Below are 27,081 nucleotides of genomic sequence, written 5' to 3'. Positions count from 1 at the left end.
TCAAAATTAAAATACGAGTAAAAACCAGTAATTCAGATTTGTCGATTTTCTCCACATTCTTCTTTTCAGCCTCCTCATTGGCGGATAATTATGTCGATTATGTAATTATACGTAGATAATTATATGGATTATGTTCCTTCTTCTTCTTTTAGTGCCTATTCGTTTCGAATATTGGCGATCATTCTGGCTATAATTACTTTATTAACTGATGCTTTAAATAGATTAGTTGTTGTTGTGGAGAACCATTTCCTCAGGTTCTTTAACCATGATATTCTTCTTCTCCCAATTCCTCGCTTTCCGAATACTTTACCTTGAAGGATTACCTTCAGTAATCTGTATTTGGTGCCCTTTCTCATTATGTGTTCGAGATATTCTAACTTTCTCCTTTTAATGGTATACATCAACTCTCTTTCTTTGCCCACTCTTCGTAATACGGTCTCGTTGGTTATTTTGTCAGTCTATGATATCCTTAGGATTCGCCTGTATAGCCACATCTCGAAGGCTTCAAGTTTTATGTTCCTACCAACGAGAAATTATATAGAGACCTTTAGTAGCAAGTTTTATCAATGGTGTATTTTTTGTGCTCACCCATATTTAACTCAAGATATTACTTTTACTTTCAAAAATGTCGGTAAAACCAAATTAACATTCGATAAAGGGCTGTCTTTTTAAAAATAATAATCTAAAATAAATAATCTAATAATGACTAAGTCTCAGAGAGGTGTTATTTGCTTTTAATGTGTTAGCTCAAAGATGTATAGATATGAATGTGGATGTGCATGTTTGTTACGTTGATTTTGAGAAAGCATTTGAAAAAGTAAGACATGAACAATTAGTACAAATTATAAAGACAAAAAACATAGACCAAAGGGACTTCCGAATAGTAACAAACCTTTACAGGAATCAAAGAGCATAAATTGTAATAGATACAAACCCGGTCCAGAAATTGAAATCAGGAGAGAAGTTAAGCAGGGATGTGTTATGTCTCCATTACTCTTTAATGTATATAGTGAAGCCATTTTTGAAAAAGCATTACTTTCTCATAGTGAAGGAATAATACCAAACGGGAGATCTATTAACAACATAAGATATGCAGATGATACTGTAATTATCATAGCAAGCTCTGCTGAACAACTCCAACTACTACTAAACAAAACAAACAGTTTCTGTGAAGAAAATGGACTAAAAATGAATACAAAAAAGACAAAATACATGATACTAACTAAGAAAACATACAACCAAACATTCATTTGGGATATGCACCGATAGAAATGGTCGATACATACAAATACCTAGGAACCTGGATTTTATAGAATAATGACAAAACAACAAACAACAGAAATAAGGACCAGGATAGAAATAGCAAGAAGTGCGTTTGTAAAAATGAAAACAGTTTTCTGCAACAAAGACCTTGGATTGGAACTGAGAGTAGGAGCTTTGAGATGCTACGTGTTCTCGATACAGCAATATGGACTTAAAAGTTGAACATTAAAGCAAGAACATATAAATAAGCTACAGTCATTTGAAATGTGGTGTTACAGAAGGATGCCTAGAATAGCATGGACACAGAAGAAAACGAACACGGAAGTATTGCGAGAATTTGGCAAATAATGCGAAATAATGTACACAATAAAAATAAGAAATTTATAATATCTGGGACACGTAATGAAGAGACAGCGATATGAAATGCTAAGACTGATATTACAGGAAAAGATAAGAGGCAGAATGAGTATTGGAAGAACGAAAGTGTCATGGTTGAAGAATTTTTAAGGAACTGGTTTAAATGCAGTTCTGTAGAACTCTTCAGCGCAGCGGTAGATAGAGTAAAGAGAATGATGATGATATCAAAACCACCGCACTTATTGCCACCTTAAAACCACCGATTGGTAGACGGCACTTAAAGAAGAAGAAGCAAAATCGCAGAATAAAGTTAAAACATTTAAAAGTACCTTTTGACGATAATGGGAGATATTTATTGGACAAAACTATATTTAGTCACATTATACTAAATTTTTTAGAAGTTATTGAATGACTTATTCAGATATTCATGGTTGTATTTTATGTATTCTTATACTAACATTATTTAACATAAGAAATGCTGATCTTTTGTTTATTATTCCAATTGTAAAAACAAACTATTTAGGTACAAAATAACACAATATGTATAATAATTCCAACTATGAAATTATTAAAGGACTAAACTAAAGGAAGTGATTCATAGGATAGGTACCGATATTTTTATGGCTAAGTCGGGATCGTAAACATGGGTAATAATACCTATTGTAAAATTTTAAGTAAATGCAGTCCGACAATGGACGTATAAATAAAGATATATACTATATATAAATAAAGATATATATAATATCTTTATTTATACGTCCATGAGTCCGACAAATCCCATTGTGAAAATGTGAATAAGCAAATAACTGTAGGTAGGAGGTACATATCTTATTTACAATTCACAAAAATTTATTGAAACAGTTATTCTTACGTTTAATAATTTACGAGATGTTTAAATATCCACAATGTTAGACTTTCTTGTATTTGTTTATATTTAAATAAATTTTTAGGCCTGGATCCCGCGTGCCAAAAAAAAGTTGATTAATAACATGCTGAACATTTGTTAATAGCTTAACGGTGTTTAGTCGGACAAACTTTGATGTATAGGAACACTGGAACAGGGGAAGTTTTAATTGTGGAACTTATCATCCTGACAAGTTTATGATTGTGAAAACTAGCAGGGTGTTTTTTAAGTTTATTTAGTAGGTAGCAAACTTTACATAATATATGAAAAAAAATTGTCCCTCAACCTTTACCGAAAGTATACTTTTTCTGACCTGATTGTAGGGAGCAAAGTCGTACTTTTCCTGCAAAAAGTAAGAAAACCATGTATTTAAATGAATATAGATGTATGCTTCACAAAATCAGTATGGTACATTCCATGTCAAATCACTCAGGCAAAAAATTTTGGATCTCCGATTTGTCTGAAAATTGGTATATAGCTTCTGCGGGACGTAAACATAAGATATTTAAGGTCAAAAATCTTCTTCTTCTTTTTTCTCAAAATGTTATTTTATGCGATTTTACAGTGATTTGGTGTTTATTTAAACAAATTTGCATTTTCTGTCGTAAAGTATCAATGAAAAACATAATATTTTAATAGAAAGGACTCAAACATGTCATTATATGGCATTATAACAAGTTATTTTGAATCAAAACAAGTTTTTGATCAAATTTTATAGTGTAAAAAACGTTAAAATACCGGTTTTTACATTTTCCTCCATTCCCAAAATACATCATCATCGATTTGGCTTAAAATTTGCCCACGGATAGCCAAAAGATAGGACTTTCAGTGGTTAGAAGGATTTGAATTATATTACAATACCAAAAAAGTTACATGCAGTAATATCAGATTCAAAAGTATATATTAGTCCAGTCGAGATAGCATTTGACCTTGAATGCCGAGCTGCCCAAAATTTTATTTTTCTGATCTTTAGGAGAGTCAATAGTAGCCTAAATTTAAATCACGAATGAATTCTTCTGTTACGTTAGCCGCCATCTTGATTTTAAAGGAGAACCTGTTTTGCTCAATATCTCCGCCATTTTTAACTTTTCGACAAAAATGGGAGGACCTGAAATTGTTCCAAATAAATCGTATTTACAATTATTACAAATTCTTTTTAACAATTTTTGTCGTGAGGTCGATATTTTTGAGTTAATTGTACTTACAGTAGAAGCCTATATTTTTGACTATAATATTGCATGTGCCTTTTTTGGTATTGTAATATAATTCAAATCCTTCTCATCACCTAAAGTTTCATGCTTTGTCTATCTGTTGGCAAATTTTCAGCCAAATCGATTATGATGTATTTTGGGAATGGATAAAAATGTAAAAAACGGTATTTTAACGTTTTCTACGCTATAAAATTTGATCAAAAGCTTGTTTTGAATCAAAGTAACTTGTTATAATGCCATATAATGTTTTCCATTGATATGGAAAATCAATATATCAAAAATATTATGTTTTCCATTGATACTTTACGATAAAAAATGCAAATTTGTATAAATTAACATCAAATCACTGTAAAATCGCATAAAATAACATTTTGAGAAAAAAAGAAGAAGATTTTTTGACCTTAAATATCTTATTTTTACGTCCCGCAGAAGCTATATACCAATTTTCAGACAAATCGGAGGTCCAAAATTTTTTTTGCTCCAAAATTGAGTGATTTGAAATGGAATGACCCGTATATAAAAGTAAATTTATGATTTAAATCTCGTAACTCGAACAAGTTCTAATTTAAATCTCGTAACTTTTACTTCCCATTTCAACTAAGTACGTTGTATTTAAAATTTCTAGGCGTGAAATTTGTAGACGAGACTGTGAAGTTGATTTTGTAGACGAAAACGGCCAAATGTAAAATGATTTAAAAGTCTGCACTTTTTACGCGTTTTAATATTACGGCAACACTGCCTGGCTCGGAAATTACCGTATGGATACCTATTGGAGTATAAAGATGGACTGGGTTTGTATGAATCTACTATCGGCTCAGGATTGTTAGAAATTTTTAGGTGATATATTTTTTTTCTACAAATCTTTTATTTGCAAACTATGTCAAGTATATATTTCATAATTCATTACGTCACATATCACCTAAGTTTAAATTTGAAAGATATACTCCTCTAACTCTATCAGAAATCGATGGCTCGGGATAACTGTTTTGTTTAATGGACTGACTTTGTACGAAGGATGTATATATATATATATATATATACAGAACTGGATTCGAAATCCGATGTATTTATCGACCGTGCAAGTATATTCTATAACACTATAAAACAGTGTTGAAATTATCGGGAAATGCGGTCTGTGGCTTAGATTGAAACTACATTTAATTCTATTGAATTCGATATTTCGATGAGTATTTATTAATTTTTCATCTTCATCAGGAACAAACTACAAAATTAACTAACAGTTAGGTACAAACATAATATTACAATGATATAACTTACGAATTGTTGTAGGTATGTTATATAAAGCAATTTAACTTAAAGCTATGCATGTCGTTTCACGAGAACGTCGAGGGCGGCACTGAATCAGGTATCTTTTCTCACATGTGTTAAGGGCCAAAAGTTCCAATATCGAGCCATCTGTTTAATATTCTGCTATTTTTAGAATTTTAAAACATTGCAGTAAATTTCGCTTAATCTACTTGTGTCTGATTTATAATTAATTGAACGTTTATTACTGTTTATGTGGTACATCTCGAGGAACAATCTTTTCTTATAATTGCTTTCTGAATCTAGGATCTTGATATCTGACAAATTAAATTGGTGTCCTGTTGTTATGGAATGGTGTGCTGCTGCACAAGTATTTTTGTGTGTTTTGCAATCACTTTTGTGCTGCGTTATTCTTTGTTTCAACCATTGCGCTGTTTGTCCTATATACTGCCCATCACATTCGAGACAAGAAAGTTGATAGATGATATGACTCTGATTTAGAAGCGGTGTCTGGTCTTTAAGCTTCGAGAATAAGCTATAGTTGGATATGCTATTGTATTTCGCTATTTTGATTTTCGGAATTCCGTTCAGCAGCTTGATTATATTGTTGGTTAAGCCATTTATGAAGGGCAACTTTTTGTAAATCACGTGATCTGATGGTCTGTTGTCACGTTGCCCGTCGTATAAGTCTGAGTTATATATCAGTTGCTTAAGAATTTTACTTGGATAGCCGTTGTTCAAGAATATGTTATAGAGTATTTTTAAATTCTTTTGTGTGAACAGGTCATTGCTGATGTGTAAAATTCTGTTTTTCATTGCCACAACAGTGTTGTGTTTTTGGCTTTTAGAGTGCTGAGAGAAATAATTTATATATCTTCCAGAGTCAGTTGGTTTCTGATACCAATCCAAAATTATCTTGTTCTCTGTGGTTCTTATCACCTTAGTGTCTAAAAAGGGCACACTTTGTTCTTTCTCCTCCTCAACGGTAAATTGTAACGGTAAATTGAAGAGGTCCAGTGTAGTTGCGATCCCCGAGGACTCTATTCAAACTACACTGGACCTCTTCAATGGATTTAACAAACACCTACAATTTACCGTTGAGGAGGAGAAAGAACAAAGTGTGCCCTTTTTAGACACTAAGGTGATAAGAACCACAGAGAACAAGATAATTTTGGATTGGTATCAGAAACCAACTGACTCTGGAAGATATATAAATTATTTCTCTCAGCACTCTAAAAGCCAAAAACACAACACTGTTGTGGCAATGAAAAACAGAATTTTACACATCAGCAATGACCTGTTCACACAAAAGAATTTAAAAATACTCTATAACATATTCTTGAACAACGGCTATCCAAGTAAAATTCTTAAGCAACTGATATATAACTCAGACTTATACGACGGGCAACGTGACAACAGACCATCAGATCACGTGATTTACAAAAAGTTGCCCTTCATAAATGGCTTAACCAACAATATAATCAAGCTGCTGAACGGAATTCCGAAAATCAAAATAGCGAAATACAATAGCATATCCAACTATAGCTTATTCTCGAAGCTTAAAGACCAGACACCGCTTCTAAATCAGAGTCATATCATCTATCAACTTTCTTGTCTCGAATGTGATGGGCAGTATATAGGACAAACAGCGCAATGGTTGAATCAAAGAATAACGCAGCACAAAAGTGATTGCAAAACACACAAAAATACTTGTGCAGCAGCACACCATTCCATAACAACAGGACACCAATTTAATTTGTCAGATATCAAGATCCTAGATTCAGAAAGCAATTATAAGAAAAGATTGTTCCTCGAGATGTACCACATAAACAGTAATAAACGTTCAATTAATTATAAATCAGACACAAGTAGATTAAGCGAAATTTACTGCAATGTTTTAAAATTCTAAAAATAGCAGAATATTAAACAGATGGCTCGATATTGGAACTTTTGGCCCTTAACACATGTGAGAAAAGATACCTGATTCAGTGCCGCCCTCGACGTTCTCGTGAAACGACATGCATAGCTTTAAGTTAAATTGCTTTATATAACATACCTACAACAATTCGTAAGTTATATCATTGTAATATTATGTTTGTACCTAACTGTTAGTTAATTTTGTAGTTTGTTCCTGATGAAGATGAAAAATTAATAAATACTCATCGAAATATCGAATTCAATAGAATTAAATGTAGTTTCAATCTAAGCCACAGACCGCATTTCCCGATAATTTCAACACTGTTTTATAGTGTTATAGAATATATATATATATATATATATATATATATATATATATATATATATATATATATATATATATATATACATATATATAAATAAAATGATGTTGGATAATGATGACCCTTCATCATTTTATATATTTCCAACTAAATTCACATTCACTTTACGAGTATTAGCCAATGATTTTGCTTAGTTATATTATATATATATATATATATATATATATATATATATATATATATATATATATATATATATATATATATATATATATATATCAAACAAATGAAATAGAGAATGTGGAAAAATCCCCTTACGAACAATTCACACATCCACCATTTCAGGTTGGGAAAAATTTCTTGAATAGAATCAAAGATCCAAACACCTGTTCTTAAACACATTTTTAAGAACAGGTGTTTGGATCTTTGATTCTATTCAAGAAATTTTTCCCAACCTGAAATGGTGGATGTGTGAATTGTTCGTAAGGGGATTTTTCCACATTCTCTATTTCATTTGTTTGATTTAGTTACGTTTGGTCGGTAAACCAATAACTTAGATCTTTTGATCACTGAGTGTGTTTCAAAGATTTACATCTTTTGTTTTTTTGTTTTTCAAACATATATTTTACTTATAGTAATTAGGGAATTAAAACGTGAGGCTGTCATGGTCAGATTATGCGGCGTAGATATACGCTCCTGCTATGTCTGGGTCTCGAATGTTGTTTTTTGATGGAATGTGTCTAAAGATATTCAACCTCTCATCTTTATTGATAAGCCCAGAGAGGTTGAAGAGGGCGAAACACATTTTTAAGAACAGGTGTTTGGATCTTTGATTCTATTCAAGAAATTTTTCCCAACCTGAAATGGTGGATGTGTGAATTGTTCGTAAGGGGATTTTTCCACATTCTCTATTTCATTTGTTTGATTTAGTTACGTTTGGTCGGTAAACCAATAACTTAGATCTTTTGATCACTGAGTGTGTTTCAAAGATTTACATCTTTTGTTTTTTTGTTTTTCAATATATATATATATATATATATATATATATATATATATATATATATATATATATATATAGGGTGAGGCAGATAACTGGCCTATTAGAAATATCTCGAGAACTAAAGGCAACAGAATCATGAAAATTGGAATAAAGGGGTTTTGAAGGATGATCTATTAAATGAAAATATTTTCATCTCTTTGCAACTTCCGGTTATACAGGAAGTTGCTTATAACTTCGTTTTTTTAAATGGGACACCCTGTATATTTTTAAATTTTTGGATTCTCTTCGATGTCTTCTTTCTTAAAATATGAGGTTTTGTAATATTATACAGGGTATTTTAAAAGATAATTACGTTTTTTTATTAATTTCGTAGCAATATTCACACCCTGTAGAATTGTAGTAGTTTGACATCTAAAACTCTACTTACGTTCAAATGATTTTTAATATACTCTACCATTGTAAGAATCATTAGTATAGCTAAATTTTTAATTTTAGTATACAGGGTTGGTCGAAACTCGGAATGAGTATTTTCTGAGTTTTCTTAAATAGAACACCCTGTATTTTTGTATTGTAGTGAAATGATATTTTATAGTACTTTTTTATTTCTTAAGCATTCCCTATACCTAACTGCTTTAATTTGTGAGTTATTGGTGATTCAAGCTAAACATTAATTGCAACAAAAAATACGTGAAATTTTATTAGGTTGGCCGTGAAAATACTCAATCCCAAATAATTTTTCAGAAATAAATAATTATAATCCAGACTGGTCCTTAAAATTACCAATAATGGTTTAGCTATCAAAATCCCTATGTAGTTATAATTGTTGGTGCGATTAAAAATTAAGCGCAAATTAAAACAGTTAGGTATAGGGAATGCTTAGGAAATAAAAAAGTACCATAAAATATCATTTCATTACAATACTAAAATACAGGGTGTTCCATTTAAGAAAACTCAGAAAATACTCATTCCGAGTTTCGACCAACCCTGTATACTAAAATTAAAAATTTAGCTATACTAATGATTCTTAACAATAGTAGAGTATATTAAAAATCATTTGAACGTAAGTAGAGTTTTAGATGTCAAACTACTACAATTCTACAGGGTGTTAATTTTGCTACGAAATTAATAAAAAAACGTAATTTTCCTTTAAAATACTCTGTATAATATTACAAAACCTGATATTTTAAGAAAGAAGACATCAAAGAGAATCCAAAAATCTAAAAATATACAGGGTGTCCCATTTAAAAAACGAAGTTATAAGCAACTTCCGGTATAACCGGAAGTTGCAAAGAGATGAAAATATTTTCATTTAATAGATCATCCTTCAAAACCCCTTTATTCCAATTTTCATGATTCTATTGCCTTTAGGTCTCGAGATATTTCTAATAGGCCCCTTTTTTGCCTCACCCTGTATATTGTTGGGCAATCCTTATGGAACTGTTTTCGTTCAAAATTTTGTTTTGTAGATTCGCATGCAGCTTCGTGTATCTGTTTTGTTAGTGTTTATATTGCTTTTTCTATATCTTGTGGTTGTTTTAGTGGGATTTTTAGGTCTATTTGTCCCTGTAGGATTTCTTTGAAAATATTACAGTCTGTTGTTTTATTCGTTAGTCTTGGAGGTGGACATTTTTCTGATGGTTTTGTCATTATTGCTGCAATAATTGGTGAATGATCTGACGATAGGTGTTCATTAGGTTCTATGTGCAGGTAATAATGTGACGATATATTTCAGGTATTTTCTGGTTGGTATAACCTGATCCTGAATGGACAGTAATGATCCCTCCGTTTCAGGGAACATCCTTCCTGATTTCAACTAATAGTTCGACGCTGTATTGTCGACGTAGTCTTGGCTGACCTCATTGGGATATCGCCCGTTTAGAGGTTTACCCATCCAGGTGCGTATTCTTTCCTCTTTAGTGAGGTGGTTTATGCGCATTTCTGGTTCCCTCAGTTTGATCGGTGTTGTGTCATTTACTGCGCAGATAGCGCGATGTAGAGTAGATGTCTCAGCCTGCATCTGAAAATAAGTTCTTAAGTTAGCAATTTGTTTGTCAAATTGCTCACCTATATCCATAAGTCCTCTTCCTCCTAAATTCCGTGATAATGTCGTTCTTTCTACTGCACTTTTGGGATGGTGTTTTGTGCCTTTGTGAGGTGTGTTCTTACTTTTCGCTGAAGATTCTCTATGTCCGTTTTTGTCCGCATAACAATGCCAAATGAGTAGCTAAGCGCGGAACATGCTTAGGTGTTTAGTGCCTTAAACAAATTTCTACTGTTAAGGTGTGAGCGAAGCAGCTGTTTTACTCTTCGGATAAACTCAATAGTTATCTCTGTTTTCATTTGTTTATGGTCAATTTTAAAATTATCCTCTGTTATTATTATTAATATTTTTTCGTTAAATTTTCTTTTCTTTCGTCTACATACCATTCTCATTATTCGTCTTTGATCTTTGTAACTCTGGTTTGTACCATCATTATTATTTGTTAATGCCATTTGTCTTATTGTGTGTTCTTTTTCTTTGCTATTTTAAGGCATTCTTCATCAAACCAATTCTTTCCTGCTTTCATTGGTCGTTTTGGTAGAATAATAATAATTATTATTATTACTTATTAAATAAACAGTCATATTCTACCATAAAGAAGCTTCATTTATCATTGGGCCATTGCGCAATGATGCGTTATAAATTTGGTATAATTTTTAATGGATACAATACAGATATCTTTTTAGGTCTATAGGCATGGAGACAGAGCACCTGTAATTTCGTTTCCACATGATAAATACTATGATCCATCATACTGGCCGATGGGTATGGGTCAACTAACTCAGGTATTGTGATGGCATTAATTAATTTTTATCAAATCAATCATGTTTCAATAATTATTGTTACATATATGTTTTGGTTTATATGATTATATCGATATTATTGTAGCAAGTACCTTATCTTTTATTAGTTTAAATATTATTTAATATACAGTGATAAGCGCGCTAATAACCGGCAAAATAACGCAAAAGATGGAAAACATATTACAATGTGAAGTAAAAAGAGGTGAAACTAGTAGAGGTGGAAATTATCCATATAAACGCATAAATTAATATTACATTACATAGTTTCCAAGCTTTAGACATATCGGACGAGTATGACAACTGTCACTATGACAGGAGAAGTTTATAAAATACTCCTATTATAGACGTCTAAAGGTGGGAAATTATGTAATGAAATGTTAACTTATACGTTTATATCGAAAAATTTCCACCTCTGCTAGTGTCACGATATCTTTTTATTTCACAATTTGGTATGTTGTCCTGTCCATCTATTGCGTTATTTTGCCGGTTATTAACGCGCTCATCACTGTAGAGATAGATACTTTAACTACCGCTTTTACAATGTAAGGTATACAGGGTGTCCAGAAACTCTACCGACAAACAAAGACAGGAGATTCCTCAGATAATTTTAAGACAATTTAACCCAATTCATCTAGTTCGAAAATGCTTCTGAAGGGAGCTAGAGCTCTTTGAAAATGGCGTCGTGAAATTAGTTTTTCTTAAATACCTCCAGAAGGCTTCTATTTAGAAAAACGAAAATTGGTATGCATATTTACTTTTCAGAGATGAATCGATTCCATCGATTGCAAATTTCTAGTACCGGTCATAGGCGTCCGTTTTGGGTAGAGCAACGGGTATTTTATCGTATAACTTTTTTGTCCTTAACTTTTATGCATTTTTGACACCGGATTATTAAATTTTGAGGGATTCTAGTACTAAAAGGTACTCTTGCTTTAAGTCGGTAGGATGCACCGTTTTCTAGAAAAATCGATTTGAAAGTTTTTCGTTTTTGGAATTTGAAAAAAAATTGAAAGGACTTTACAACAAAAAACGAAGTATTTTACCAACATAAAGTAAGAGTAACTTTTTGTACTCGAATACCTCATAATTTAATAATCTAGTGTCAAAAATGCTCGAAAATTCAAGACAAAAACATTATGCTATAAAATAACTGTTGACCTACCCAAAACGGACGCCTATGACCAGTACTAGAAATTCGCAATTAATGAAATCGATTTATCTCTGGAATATAAATAAATGTACCAGTTTTCGTCTTTCTAAACAGTTTTTTTTTGAAATTTTTTTTTGTAATTCAGAAAGTGAAAAATTTTCAAATCGATTTTTCTAGAAAACGGTGTGTCCTACCGATTTAAAACAAGAGTACCTTTTAGTACTAGAATACTTCACAATTTAATAATCCAGTGTCAGAAATGCATAAAAGTTAAAGATAAAAAAGTTATGCGATAAAATAACCATTGCCCTACCCAAAACGGACGCCTATGATCGGTACTAGAAATTTGCAATGTATGGATTAGATTTATATCTTGAACATAAATACGCGTACCAATTTTTGTTTTTCTAAATAGAAGCGTTCTGGAGGTATTTAAGAAAAACTAATTACAAGACGCCATCTTCAAAGAGCTCTAGCTCCCTTAAGAAGCATTTTCGGACTAGGTGAATTGGGTTAAATTATCTTAAATTTACCTGAGGAATCTCCTGTCTTCATTTGTCGGTAGAGTTTCTGGACACCCTGTATAGTGGTTAAAACATAATCAATGGCTACCCTGAAATATATGTTATCCAACATATAATCAGAGTTAAAAGGAATGATGAAGGACCTAATCACACAGATGGGGACCATGATGAACCTTATCACAGCCCTAGTTAACCAATTATCGAAATGAAACAGTTACTAAAAATAGCTCAATGGAATTCAAACGGACTCAGCCAACATGCAGAAGAAATAAAGACGTTTCTCAAAGAAAACAAAATAGACATCATGTTAATAGCAGAGACGCATTTTACTAAAAAGTCTTATATGAAAATCGCAAAATATAATATCTACCAAACAAATCACCCAGATGGAGCAGCCCATGGTGGAACTGCAATTATAATTCGCAGCAATATAAACCACAACGAAGAAACAAACTATGCGAAAGATCACCTGCAAGCAACAACAGTTGCTCTAAATACTGGAAGCGGTATTCTAAAAGTTTCTGCAGTCTATTGTCCTCCAAAACATAACAATAAAAAACAAGAATACTCTAAATTCTTCGAAACGCTTGGAAAGAGATTCATAGCAGGAGGAGACTATAATGCCAAACACAAAGCCTGGGGCTCCAGACTAATAACTATGAAAGGTAGAGAATTGATTAATTATTTATATGGGAAATAAGCCACAATTAAAATGAAAAAAATAATTTTATTAACGTTTCGACGCCCAAATCGGGTGCCGTTGTCAAAATACAAAATATTACTAAAATAAACAAAAGAGTTGTTGCTAAGCAAAAAGATTCTTCTAATAATTTATTTAATCTCACTCATTTATATTGGCAATTCAGACATATATTATACATTTTAAAGTAGAAGACTTTAAAATGATATTGCCAATATTTATGAGTTGCCTTCCTGGGACGACTTACTGAAAGATAGTTTATTCGATTACATGAAATCAACCCCAACTCAAGAATATCCGTCATAAAAAATTATAGCATGTGATCTGTCTTTAAAAAGACAACCAAATGCAACGACAGTAAAATTCTCGCGTTAGAGACTTCATAGTAAATCACAAGGGAAAACCAGGAAAAAAACCCTGCGATACTATCCCGACATCGTAAGTATTTAGTCTTACATTAATTTACTCTCAAAAAATAATACCAAATTCTGACTTGTAACATGTTTAAATTATAAATAATATTAATAATACTAGATATATAAGGAATACTAAAATATAAAATATTGAGAATAAATTAATGTAAGACTAAATACTTACGATGTCGGGATAGTATGGCAGGGTTTTTTTCCTGGTTTTCCCTTGTGATTTACTATGAAGTCTCTAACGCATGAATTTTACTGTCGTTGCATTTGGTTGTCTTTTTAAAGACAGATCACATGCTATAATTTTTTATGACGGATATTCTTGAGTTGGGGTTGATTTCATGTAATCGAATGAACTATCTTTCAGTAAGTCGTCCCAGGAACGCAACTCATAAATATTGGCAATATCATTTTAAAGTCTTCTACTTTAAAATGTATAATATATGTCTGAATTGCCAATATAAATGAGTGAGATTAAATAAATTATTAGAAGAATCTTTTTGCTTAGCAACAACTCTTTTGTTTATTTTAGTAATATTTTGTATTTTGACAACGGCACCCGATTTGGGCGTCGAAACGTTAACAAAATTATTTTCTTCATTTTAATTGTGGCTTATTTCCCATATAAATAATTAATCATAAAAATGCCACAAGGAAATAGCTTCAGAACAACAGGTAGAGAATTACTTCAAACTATAAATTACAGTAACTTAAAGCACTTCGCCACAGGAGAACCTACATACTGGCCCAGTGATCCACAGAAAACACCCGATGCCATAGATTTTTTCGTAACAAAAGGCATTAATACTAAACAACTTAAAATACAGTCAAGCTTTGATCTATCATCTGATCATTCACCAATACTCTTAACCATGTTTGAGGGAATAGTAGGGCGACCAAAAAAACCTATAGTATGCAATCATAAAACAAATTGGGACACCTTTCAGGAACGGGTGGATGCATGTATAGATCTTAAAATTCCTCTTAAAACAACCGAGGACATAGAAGTAGCATTAAAAAAACTAACAACTTTCATTCAAACTGCGGGTTGGGTTGCAACCCCGATACAAAAAGACAGTGATAAAATCGACGAAAACCCAATCATAATAAAAGACCAAATTGCTGAAAGGAGAAGACTACGCAAGAAATGGCAGCAAACAAGGACAGCAGCAAATAAGAAAAACCTCAATAAAGCAAGTAAGGACCTAAAAAAGTTCTGTTAACGATGAAAAATGACTCGGTTCAGGCATATCTCGAAAACCTAACGCCAACGGAAGCAACAGACTACTCACTCTGGAGAGCAACAAGAAAATTGAACAGGCCACAACAACATATTCCCCCTATAAAAGATCAACAGGGGAAATGGGCCAGAAACGACAAAGAAAAGGCCAATGCATTTGCACTTCACCTATCAAATGTGTTTAAACCAAATGAAGTAGAGAGTACACAAGAAGAGACATGGACGACATACAAAACTACCTGGAGTCACCTCTCCAAATGGAATAGCCCATAAGCAACTTTAAATACAAGGAAATAAGAGATGTAATTGTACACCAAATTAAACCAAAAAAAGCACCGGGCTATGACCTAATAACCGGCATTAAAGTGCAAAAACTCACTAGAAAAGGAATCACAGCATTACTACAAATTTTTAACGCAATGCTAAGGCTGAGCTACTTTCCAAATCAGTGGAAAGTAGCAGAAATAATAATGCTTCCCAAACCAGGTAAAAACCCTAATGAAATAAGCTCGTACAGACCCATCAGTCTCTTGCCAATCTTATCAAAAATATTTGAGAAACTTCTACTCAAGCAAATGCAGCCAATATTAACGGAAAAAAAGCTCATACCAGATCATCAGTTCGGCTTTAGAGCAAAACATGGCACAATAGAACAAGTCCACAGAGTCGTTAAACAAATTAGCAATGACTTAGAAAAGAAAAGGTATTGTTCAGCCGCATTCATAGATATTAGCCAAACTTTTGATAAGGTGTGGCATCCTGGACTATTGTATAAAATAAAAAAAGGTTTACCTCACAACTTCTATCCATTATTAAAATCATACATAACTAACAGATTTTTCTTAGTAAAACAGCAGTCTGAATATACTAACATCTACCACATAGAATCTGGAGTACCACAGGGTAGTACCTTGGGCCCAATATTATATTTATTGTACACGGCAGACATTCCCACTACAGAACAAACAACAGTATCAACATTTGCTGATGATACAGCAATACTAGCCTCCCATCACAATCCTGCAGGAGCTACAAGAAACCTACAAACAAACTTGAACAAAATAGGAGTATGGCTAAAAAAGTGGAAAATAAAAGCGAATGAATCCAAATCAATACACGTTACTTTCACGATGAAAAGAGATCAGTGTCCACCAGTGAAACTAAATAACAGCCAATTAGCACAAGCTGATAGTGTGAAATACTTAGGCATGCACCTCGACAAACGCCTCACATGGCGGACACATATATTCAACAAGCGAAAACAACTAGGACTTAGACTGCAGCAACTATACTGGATTATTGGCAGGAAATCAAAACTGACCATTCAAAACAAAATACTTGTATATAAATCAATTCTAAAACCAATCTGGACATATGGAATCCAGCTATGGGGCACAGCGTCAAATTCAAACTTAGAAATACTTCAAAGGTTCCAAAATAAGGTTTTAAGAATAATAGTCAATGTCCCCTGGTACGTGCCAAATACAGCAATAAGAAAGAGACTTGGAAATCCCCACCATCAAAAGTGAAATAAAACGACATAGTGAAAAATATCGGGATAGACCGAATACGCATGTGAACCCCCTCGCGAGTGATCTATTTAAAACCGTAGGTGAGGTGCGCCGCTTAAAAAAATTTAAACCAACGGACCTAATAAGCAGGTTTAACTAAGTGTACTCAGAATAACAAACAAATAACGGTTTTAAATAAATAGGTTAATTATGTAAAGGAAATAATTCACTGGAAATATTTCCTACATGTCCAATGTAAATATCCGACCATTTACTTATTGTCCTTCAATATTATAAATGTGACAGATTGTAAATATACTGGGAGTTATGCCAGTAAAAGTATGCTAAATGTGCAGTCACTCGAGCGCTTTGGAGACCTATTGCGTTGTGAAGAGTAGATCCTAAAACCAAAAAAAGTTAAGTAACATTTTCCATTTTAGTGGGCGCTTACCATTTTTTAATTTAATTTTCCATTTCCAACAATCGTTTTTTCCGATCATAACGCCATCTATGCATAATTCGAAAAAATGTTTCGAATAAAAGTTACTTATTTTTTCGTAAGGAATCCAAATATGCAATAAAAAAATGGGGGCTCCTATTTAAGATTTTAAAGTAACCCCCCACCCCAGCTCCGTGGGGAGTCGTGTTTGGTGCCATTCGATAGATTTTTTAAAAATAATAAATAAGTGTATTTTACAGTTTTTCGACCTGATGTTCATTTCGCGAAATATCGCGGGATGCGTATTTAAAATATTAAATTTACCCCCCACCCCTCTCCGTGGGAAGTCGTGTTTGGTATCATTCGATACATTTTAAAAAAATATTGATCACATATTTTTTAGTTTTTCGATCTGTCATTCATTTCGTGAAATATTCGCTTTTTTCATGTGAAATTTTGGGACTCGTCCATTCCCTTTCCTCGCCCGGCTCAAATCGTCAGATTTTTGAAATATACACTCTTTTGCATGTACTTAACTTACCTTACCTTAATCTGACAATTGCGAGTTTTTTTAAGGATAGATTTTTTTTTCGGGCCCCCCTTAACGAACTCCTCTGTGTTAAGAGCCAATATATGGTAGAGGTACATATGCGGGGTACCAGGTTTCTCCCCATATGATAATCTGACGCGCTCGAGTAACTGCAAAAATCCCCGCTTGGGCTCCCCTACCATAATCAGCAATTTGTGTTCTGGCTAACTTACAGTTTTTAATCCAACTTCGAAGCTATGTTAGAATCTGTCAAAACTTTTACACACGAAAGAAAACAATGTTAATAAAATGTTTTCGCTCATGGCCATCAACTTAGATTTGACCTTTGTACGCTGACCACTTAGTGGGGATCAGTTAGAAGAGGATTGTTGATCTTTCTTTTATTTAGCACTTTCTTGTTTTATCTTTTATTTCGCACTCGCGTCTGATGATACCATGGGAGGCCGAAATGATGTCACAAAACGGTGTTGTTTACTAATTCTTCTTCTTCCTCCTCTTTATAATAATAATAATAATAATAATAATAAGACGTTTATTGTTCCAAAAAAAAAAATATATAAATTTACAAAAAAAAACATAGATTTGAAATGTGGTAGGAACAATGCGTTTTGATATCAGCATCTGTACTTTACCAGAAAATACAGGGCTGTTGAACGCCAACTATCCAAATAAAAAAAATTGTTACTTTATAATAATAATTAACCTAATAACCTAACCTAAACAAAAAGAAAAAATCTAATTCTAAATTCACATAGAAGGAAGAAGAAGAAAAAAAGGAAAGGAAAAGTACAAGAAAAGAAAAGATGAGAAAGAGAAAAATAAACGAGAAGAAGAAAGAAAAGAGCTGTTTACACATTTTTTACTGATAATTTAATAGTAGAGCTTTAATTTTCTTTTTGAAAGTAATAGGAGATAAATTATAATTAAAAATTTTATATTTATTAATAAGTGATGGAGCGATATAAGAAAATATTTTCTTAAAGATTTGCTTATTATGCTGGGGAGTTCTAAGTAAGGTTGTAGGTCTCAAGTTTCTTCGGTGCATTTCATTACTGAAGTTTAATTTATTGTACAGATACTTGGGTGTTTTTGTTTTAATGATCTTGTATGTAAAGTTTAGCGAGTGCAAAGTTCGCCTGTTGAACATGTTTAACCAGCCAAGATCAAGAAGTTTGTGAGAAACCCTCTGACGTCTGCGTATTCCAAAAATATATCTAAGACAAGAATTTTGTACTTTTTGTACCCTTTTTTTATTAACAACACTTAAAAATGGTCCATATATATGATCATAGTGATTAAAATGAGAAAGAATCAACGATTCACAAAGCATTGCCTTTGTTTTAATATTAAGAAAATGCCTGTGGGGGTATAAAGCCTTTAACATGGAGTAAGCCTTTTTTAAACACAAATTAATGTGATTGTTAAAATTTAATTTAGTGTCCATAGTAAGTCCTAAATTTTTGGCAGATGCTTGAAAAATAATAGTGTTGTTATCTATACAAGGTACAATATTCGTTGACAGATGCTCACGTTGATTTTCAGAACAGAACAACATGGCTACCGATTTAGAGGGATTTATTTTAAGTAGATGTTTGTTAGAGCTAGTTAAAATTTCCTGAAGGTCAGAATTAATTCTTGCATTGGCTAACTGCGCCTCATGAGGAGCGAAGGAATATTTTAGTTGTGTATCATCGCAGTATTGATGATAGTCACAATGTTTTAAGGACTTTATAATATTAAAAGTATAAATTTTAAATAACAAAGGTCCTAAGATACTTCCCTGAGGAACCCCTGACAGAATATTACATATATTTGATCGCTTTTCGTCAATTACCACAGTTTGAGTACGAAGAGTTAAATACGATGTTACTAAATTCAATGAAGCTTCATCGAAGCCTATATGTTTTAAAATTGATATTAAAATTTCATGATTGATCATATCAAAGGCTTTCGAATAGTCCAAGAGAATTAAAACTGTTGCATACTTTCTATCATCTGCGGATACTATATTGTCAATTATATCGGAAATCGCTGTCTCACAACTATAACCTGTCCTAAATCCTGATTGCTTAGCAGGAATAATATTATTTTTTTCCAAAAAATTGCTCATTTGCTTTTCCATAATTTTTTCGATTATTTTCGAGAACGTGGGTAGGATAGATATACATCGCAGGTGATTAAATTCAGTTGGATTCTTTATTTTAGGTAAAGGAATAATTTTTGCTCTTTTCCAAGATGCGGGAAAGTAAAACTCAATGATACAGCTATTAACAATATGCGTAATAAAAGGCACGATAAAGGGGCAACAAAGTTGAATTAGAGTTATATTAAGATCATCCTGTCCAAAGGCTTTTGATTTTACACTCAAGATAATATCGGCAACGTCCTCCATAGACACAGACACTGTATTAAAACGAAATGGCTCTTGAACTGGCATAGAATGATTTCTGTAAAAACTTAGAAGTTCATTACTGGGTTGTTGATTAATTGAACAAGCCGCTGTAAAATGTTGATTAAGTTTATTAACGTCTTTAAGATTATCTGGAATATGATTTTGTTTTCTGTTAAGTACATTAATCTTCCTAAGCTCATTCCACTTTTCTTTTACGTTGCAGTTTTGAAGTTTATTGTTTAAATAAATCTTTTTTTCACGTCTAATAGTAGAAGTAGTTAAGTTCCTAATCTGTTTGTAGTAATTCCAGTGTTCCGGATTCCTACTACGACGATATCTATTTAGAGCTTGGTTTCGCATTTTTTGCATAAGTCTTATATTGTCTGTAATCCAGGGGCAATATGGTTTTTGCTTATTTGTACAAGTTCTTAAGGGGGCATGCTTATCAAAAATACCGAGTAATGTATTTGTAAGAAATGTCACTTTTTCATCAATATCATTAATTAAATATAGGTTGTGGAAGGATGCACCCTCAAGATCCCGTTGAAACTCTTCTAAATTAATGCGACTCAATGCTCTGTATGTAAATGAAACATTATTTGGCGGAGGCTTATCAAACTTAATTTTACAGCATGTGAGAAAGTGGTCGGAGATATTGATATCTAAGTTCTCCACATCAAAAACACCATCAAAACTTGAACATATTAAATCAATTAAAGTAGATGTTCTGTCAGTCACACGAGTTGGTTCATTAACTAACTGTTTTATGTCAAAAGACTCAAATATATTATTAAGTTGGGAAGTGTAAGAAAAGTTAACGTCTAATTGGTCTATATTAAAATCACCCAAGAACACAATTTTACCCGACTGAGCGTAAAACTGTGGTAAAAGATCCTCGAAATAATCCAAGAATTCTCTATGACTTGAGCCTGGCGGCCTGTAAATAATTCCCATTATTAATACATTATCATTTTGGGTGATTTTTATCCAAATATGCTCAATGAAGGGCTTACATTCTTGTAAGATTACGGAGAAATGTAAGCCATTTTTTATATAAATACCAACTCCTCCAGCATTCAGCAAACGATCTTGTCTAATAAATGTATAATTATTGATTTCAGAAACTTCATCACTTATATCACCGTTTAACCAAGTTTCAGTAACACCTAAGATATCATAGTTTTTGTTTTGTAAGTGATCTTTTAGCAAATCAAAATTATTATGTAACGATCTTACATTAATTTGTGCAACGCTCAACATATTTTAGAAAGAAGGGAGAAAAGAAACTATTAGAGAAAGGAAATACAGAGAGACAGAAAGAGGAAATATATAGAGACGGAGAGACAGTATTAAAAAACAATATTCTTGCTACAAATCCAAATCACACAAAGATAATACCTGCAGATTAAGTGCAAGTAGCCAAATTATATTTTATAGATCTACTTCATAAGTGAATAGAATATTTTATTTACGTTTATACTTATAAGCAATTCTGCTTGTTCAGTGACGGATTGATACTTCTATGGAAAGTTGTCACTCCTTCTTTTGCACGGTTGGCCGATACTTCTTCTACCGATTGGTTATTTATCTCTTGCTATTTTGACCACACGTGTATCCACCATTCAGCTTATGTGGTTAGTTCTTCTTTTTTTCTTCTGTTAAGTGTACAGGGTTATTCACTATATTTTGACCCCCCTGTAAACTGCTTTATTTAAAGAATTAGAAACAAATATAAAATACAAAAGTTACACGGATTTTTATGTAGATTTTGAAAATGATAGTAGAAAAACAAATAAGGTACAAACAAAATGGCCGCGGATGTTAACTTTGTTAATTTAAAGGGAACACCCTGTATGTGGTTACATATTTTAATATAACGTTCTGTAATGAACATTTCCATATTGAATTTGATGGGCCTATCTGAAAAAATAAGCGAGATAAAGTCGATTCGACTCCGGCCCTTGACCTCATTTATAAAATTAGCGATCAACTTCAGCTCCGAATTAAAAAGTGTTTTTGTTAGTTTACACCCAAAATTAAAAAACAGGTTTGTAATAAGAGTGAAGTTAAAGTGGTTACTAAGTACAGAAGAGAAAACATTGTAAAGCACAATTTTTATTTCGGCCATATCAAACCATTTAAACGATATTGTTGAAAACTAACCAACCAGAAAACCGACAAACCAGCTTAATTACCTTAGGTCAGGAGCGGATCTAGACAATTCTGTCAATGAAGAAAACAAAAATTAAAAATGGATAGCAATTTAACTCATACAGCAATCACCAAAACATTATCAACATCAACCACTTATTCTACATCTTCAACATTAACCTACTCCAATGCCGTAACCAACTTTAACCTTCCATTCAGAGAACAAGCAGTCGTTTTGTCATCTGTACCAGACACAAAAATAAATGAATAATATACAGGGTGGTTCATCTTATTCGCCTCGGTCTATGTACGGAAAACCACTTTATATTTAAAAAAAAATTCTTCACAGAAATATACAGGGCCTTTAATACTACAATCTAAAAATAATGTGTATTATACAGGGTGCTCCAAAAAGAGTGGTATATCAAAGTTATATTTTTTCTTATGGAATGCCCTATATCTGATGGCATTACTGAATTGACCTTAAAAAATAAGCTATATTTTCATGAGGGTTCCCTATACCTACATACACGGTGTTTTGATTTATTTCGATTTTAATGAAAATGTAAGGTTTTAGAAAAAAATAAATATCTACGAATCTAAGAATCAGTAACAAATTCTTTCTTGGATCTTAATAATAGACTATTTAGCATACTTAAACAGATGCTTACTGCAACAAAATTTCTTACAGGGTGGTCAAAATATGAGATTGTTCTATTAACAAGTTCAAGCTGTAATAACTTACTTATTTTAAATAGACCATCCTGCATCTTACTAGTCTATCGCGTAGAAAATTTGCTTAGCTTTCAATTTATATTAGGGTTTCCTATACCTATCTTTTTACAGGGTGGTCAAAATATTAGATTGTTTTGTTAACAAATTCAAGCTGTAATAACTTACTTATTTTAAATGGAACACCCTGTATCTTACTAGTCTATCGCGTAGAAAATTTACTTAGATTTCAATTCTTATTAGGGTTTCCTATACCAATCTCCCTTCATTTTTCAAATATTTAAAGATTTCCTAATTTGTAAGCTTTAAAAATTAGAATTAAGTACCTATGTCGTGGTTATGTACAACACATCATCAACATCAGCAATATACTTAAATATCTTAGTCAAGCTACTTTTGTTAATAAAATTCACATTTTTATCATTTAATCACGCAGAGTGTTCTTATTTTAAATGACATACTCGATATTATATTCTTTATAATGGAAGATATTTAAAATCTCTTCAATTCCATGTAAACATTCTCAATACACATGTTATTCTGTAAATAAAAATTCCCATGTTATTCTGTAAATACCCATTTTTACATATTTTTGTACAATAGGCTCGTTTTCGTCATAGTAGCCATTGCATTTAATTGTTTGTAATTGCGATTCAAAGATTCAACCAAAAATTGGTGTTCTTAAATTTACTTAATAACCGTCGGTTTAAGATATGGAAAATACTTCTGGATGCGGAATGAAATATAATTTAAATATTTTCCAGAATACGGCATCTAATATAGGGTATGCAGTTTAATATAAACATATTATTCAATATCACATGTAGGCCAAAATCAACTAAAATAATACAACACTCTGTGTGATTACATGATAACAATGAAAATTTTATTAATTACAGTATCCTGTCTAAGTATATTGCCGGTGTTGGTGATGTGTTGTACATAACCACGACATAGGTGCTTAATTCTAATTTTTAAAGCTTACAAATTAGGAAATCTTTAAATATTTAAAAAATAAAGGGAGATAGGTATAAGAAACCCTAATAAGAATTGAAAGCTAAATAAATTTTCTACGCGATAGACTAGTAAGTTACAGGGTGGTCCATTTAAAGTAAGTAAATTATTACAGCTAGAATTTTTTAATAGAACAATCTAATATTTTGACCACCCAGTAAAAAGATAGGCATAGGAAACCCTAATACAAATTGAAAGCTAAGTAAATTTTCTACGCGATAGACTAGTAAGATAGAGGGTGTTCTATTTAAAATAAGTAAGTTATTACAGCTTGAATTTGTTAATGGAACAATCTCATATTTTGACCACCCTGTAAGAAACTTTGTTGCAGTAAGCATCTGCTTAAGTATGACAAATAGTCTATTATTAAGATCCAAGAAAGAATGTGTTACTGATTCTTAGATTCTTAGATATTTATTTTTTTCTAAAACCTTACATTTTTATAAAAATCGAAATAAATCAAAACTATTTAGTATTTAGGTAGAGGGAACCCTTATGAAAGTATAATTTATTTTTTAAGCTCAATTCAATAATGTCATCGGATATAGGGCATTCCATAAGAAAAAATATAACTTTGATATACCACTCTTTTTTGGAGCACCCTGTATAATTCACATTATTTTTAGATTGTAGTATTAATGGCCCTGTATATTTCTGTAAAGAATTTTTTTTAAATATTAAGTGGTTTCTCGTACAGACACCGAGGCGAATAAGATGAACCACCCTGTATAACAGCAATAGGAACTTTAGTACAACCAAAAAATATCATCTTCGCGTCCAAAATCTCAAACAACCGAGTATGCATCTATCTTAGTAACACCACTATCGTAGAAAATTTACTACACAATCACAAATCCGTTTCAATACAAGGGAACGACATCGAGATCAGAAGATTAATTACTCCTGCGAGCCGACTAGGGATATCAAATGTCTGTCCCAGTATTCCAAATACCATATTCGAAGAAGAGCTCAAAAAATTGAAGCTTACTGCAGTGTCTAAAATAACATTTTTAAAAGTTGGCATACCTGAATCTGAATCTATCTATCTTATCAGCCCTAAACATCCATCCTTGGATATAATAGGGCTCCTCTTCCTTCTTCCATGCCTCTCTATCTTGGGCAATTTGCATCCATTTTGACCCAGTGTGTTTCTTCAGGTCATCTGACCATCGCATCTGTGGCCTTCCCCTTTTTTCGTTTGTGGTTCCACGGTCTCCAATGTATAATCATCTTAGTCCACCTTTCATCCTTTTGCCGTAGGGTGTGTCCGGCGAACTTCCATTTAAGCTTTGCTACTTGGGTAGAGACATCTTTCACTTTTGTTTTGTTACGGATCCATTCGTTTCTTGTCCTGTCTGATACTTTAATGTTCAGCATTTGTCTTTCCATGGATCTTTCTGTCTTTGCTATTTTTTCCATATTTTCTTTTGTAAACGTCCATGTCTGAGAGCCATATATTAGAACAGGGAATATATATTGATTGAATAATCTTGTTTTTAAGTATTGCGGGTATTTTCTGTTCTTTAGAATATAAGACAGTTTTCCGAATGATGCCCAAGCCAATCTTATTCTTCTCTTTATTTCTTTGGTTTGATTTTCTTTATTTAATCTAGTGATTTGTCCTATATATATATATATATATATATATATATATATATATATATATATATATATACTCTTTTACTTGTTCTATTTTTGTTTGTGCTACTGTAATTGAATCGTTTATTTCAGAAAGGAGTCAAGTCACAAGTATCTACTTTTGAGAAAATCAAGTTTACACACTGTTTACATTCAACAAACAATCACTTTATATAAAATAAAAATTCTACCTAACAACCTCGAGTATTTGTCAAAAAGTGTTGTATTTTTTAAAAATGTATCTTGTTAATTTGTTTAAGAAAAAAAATTATTTTTTGCACTCATTTTGTCAAGATTTGTCACTTGACCCCTTTCTGAAATAAACGATTCAATTATTAGTTCTTCTTGTTGATTGGTCATGGTTTTTGTTTTACTGTAACTCATCTTCAGTCCTATCTTTGTCGATTCTCTATCTAGTTCTTCCATCATTATTTGCAATTCTTCATTTCTTTCTGTTATTAATACAATATCATCAGCGTATCGTAGGTGATTCAGATATTGCCCGTTTATTTTTATACCCAAGCCATCCCAGTGTAGTTGTTTGAACACATCTAGCGCTTGGTTGAATAGCTTGGGCGAGATGGTATCTCCTTGTCTTACTCCTCGGTTTATTTTAATAGGCTCCATTTGTTTCATTAGCTTAATAGTTGTTGTTGCCTTATCATATATATTTGGAATTAAGTCGGTATATCTGTAGTCTATTCTGCTGTTTTGTAGGGAATTCTTTACTGCCCAGTAATCAGAATACAGTCATATATTAAGCTTTAGGCGTCAGTTATTTGTTGCTTCAACAATTAACAATCTGATCCCACATTCACTTCTAATATCTCACGACATTACCCCTTATAGAATTTATCTACTTAACTCACCTATTATACCTTTAAAAAACATGAGATGTAGATCCTTGAAACACACTCAGTGATCAAAAGATCCAAGGTTAATGGTTTGACGACCACTCGTACGAAATCAAACAGATGAAGTAGAGAATGTGGAAAAATCCCCTTACGAACAATTCACACATCCACCACTTCGGGTTGGGAAAAATTTTTTGAATAGAATCAAAGATCCAAACACCAGTTCGTAGAAATGTGTTTCGCCCTCTTCAACCTCTCTGGGCTTATCAATAAATTTTAACATTTCTACGAACTGGTGTTTGGATCTTTGATTCTATTCAAAAAATTTTTCCCAACCCGAAGTGGTGGATGTGTGAATTGTTCGTAAGGGGATTTTTCCACATTCTCTACTTCATCTGTTCTATTATACCTTGTTGATTATTCTCAGTTCAGCACACTGAGAATAATCAAATGGCTTTCCGTTTCGTCTTTTATACTGTTAGAGATTTTTTATACGTTTTGCTTAATACATTGGCGTCCTCTAGAGACGATAAAATTATATTTTCGTTACACATTTTTTTCTAATTTTGTAAATAAAGCAGTTTAGGGGGAGGGGGGGGGGAATATAGTGAATGACCCTGTAAATTCGTTTATACTCTATACGTTACATTGTCTTCTAACGTCTTCACTCCTCTTTCGA

General features: G+C 32.3%; 1 protein-coding gene across 2 annotated transcripts in view; it reads left to right on the top strand.

Annotated features, from left to right (window-relative positions):
- Positions 1 to 27,081, top strand: part of LOC126881395 (lysosomal acid phosphatase-like) — a 77,418-nt gene that overhangs the window by 13,719 nt on the left and 36,618 nt on the right. Inside the window, exon 2 of one of the 2 annotated variants that reach the window (XM_050645649.1) lies at positions 10,969 to 11,067. The exons of the other annotated variant lie outside the window; for it this stretch is intronic. Coding sequence (XP_050501606.1) covers positions 10,969 to 11,067 — 99 coding nt within the window. The remainder of the gene's footprint in view (positions 1 to 10,968; positions 11,068 to 27,081) is intronic. 2 annotated transcript variants of the gene reach the window in all.

The sequence above is a fragment of the Diabrotica virgifera genome, chromosome 3, assembly GCF_917563875.1.
Source record: "Diabrotica virgifera virgifera chromosome 3, PGI_DIABVI_V3a".
In the NCBI taxonomy this organism is placed as follows: Eukaryota; Metazoa; Arthropoda; class Insecta; order Coleoptera; family Chrysomelidae; genus Diabrotica; species Diabrotica virgifera.
The sequence above is the reverse complement of the archived record's forward strand: the minus strand, read 5'-3'. Positions and strand labels throughout refer to the sequence as shown.